Genomic DNA, 852 nt, shown 5'->3' on the forward strand with positions numbered 1-852 from the left:
GTTTGAATTTATATTATTGTTAATTGTTTCTGATTATCCAATCTAAATGCCTTATTTGTTTCCATTTTTTTTATTCGCTAAAATTATGATAGAAACCCAATCTCGACTTAATATCACCCACTTTAATAAAATCAAATCCTAAAACTATCATCCTTAATTGCATATAATAAAAGTCAATTATGAAAAATAAACTTATAAAAAATATATAAATATAATCTCCCATCTACCTTTATTATTAAGGTGGAAGAATTTAATACAATATTAAAAATATTAAAATTCTAACTTTCCCGGTGTCCAGTAATCTGAGATCTACAAAGGGGGCATGATTGACGTGTGGATAGCCACTTGGTAATACAGTGAGCATGATACACGTGGCCACATCGTGTCCGTTTAGCCATCGATCCAACGTCGGTCTGAAATCCTTCCATACAAACCGCACATTCACCGACAGGGTCGCAAACCATCGCCATTTCCGACACTAAGAGATCTCTCTCCTCCTCATCAGCCCTGGAATTCTCAGCAACTCCGTCGTCTTCGTCGGAGTTCAACTCCGGCATTGTAAGTGCCATATCGAGATCAAAGCAATCGTCGAAAGAGAACGTAGATATGTTAATCCGAGTAGTTTCCATCGATAAATTTGGAGTACGACTAATTCCCGCGAATAGATGAGTACTCGTATTAGTGTTTGAGAGAGATAAGGTGGAAATGAAGAAGTGAGTTATGGATAAATATATAGGCCCATGAATTTGGATAAGCTCTTCAGGGGAGATGTATTCTAATATATAAGAACGTGACAATTTGGAAAATGACATAAATATCTACATACAATTATTAATTATTAAAGTCAATAAA

The 852-nt window shown here is 35.0% G+C and overlaps 1 protein-coding gene across 1 annotated transcript; it reads right to left on the reverse strand.

Annotated features, from left to right (window-relative positions):
- Positions 1 to 278: 278 nt before the first annotated feature.
- On the reverse strand, positions 279 to 629 carry LOC124935227 (RING-H2 finger protein ATL66-like). The gene has a single exon (XM_047475674.1). It carries the CDS (start codon positions 627 to 629, stop codon positions 279 to 281), a length of 351 nt encoding a protein of 116 aa, XP_047331630.1.
- Positions 630 to 852: the final 223 nt, after the last annotated feature.

Source organism: Impatiens glandulifera, chromosome 4 (genome assembly GCF_907164915.1).
Source record: "Impatiens glandulifera chromosome 4, dImpGla2.1, whole genome shotgun sequence".
Lineage (NCBI taxonomy): Eukaryota > Viridiplantae > Streptophyta > Magnoliopsida > Ericales > Balsaminaceae > Impatiens > Impatiens glandulifera.

Excerpts from the sequence above, each read along its gene's own strand:
- LOC124935227 (XM_047475674.1), bottom strand. The coding sequence starts at position 629 with ATGGAAACTACTCGGATTAACATATCTACGTTCTCTTTCGACGATTGC.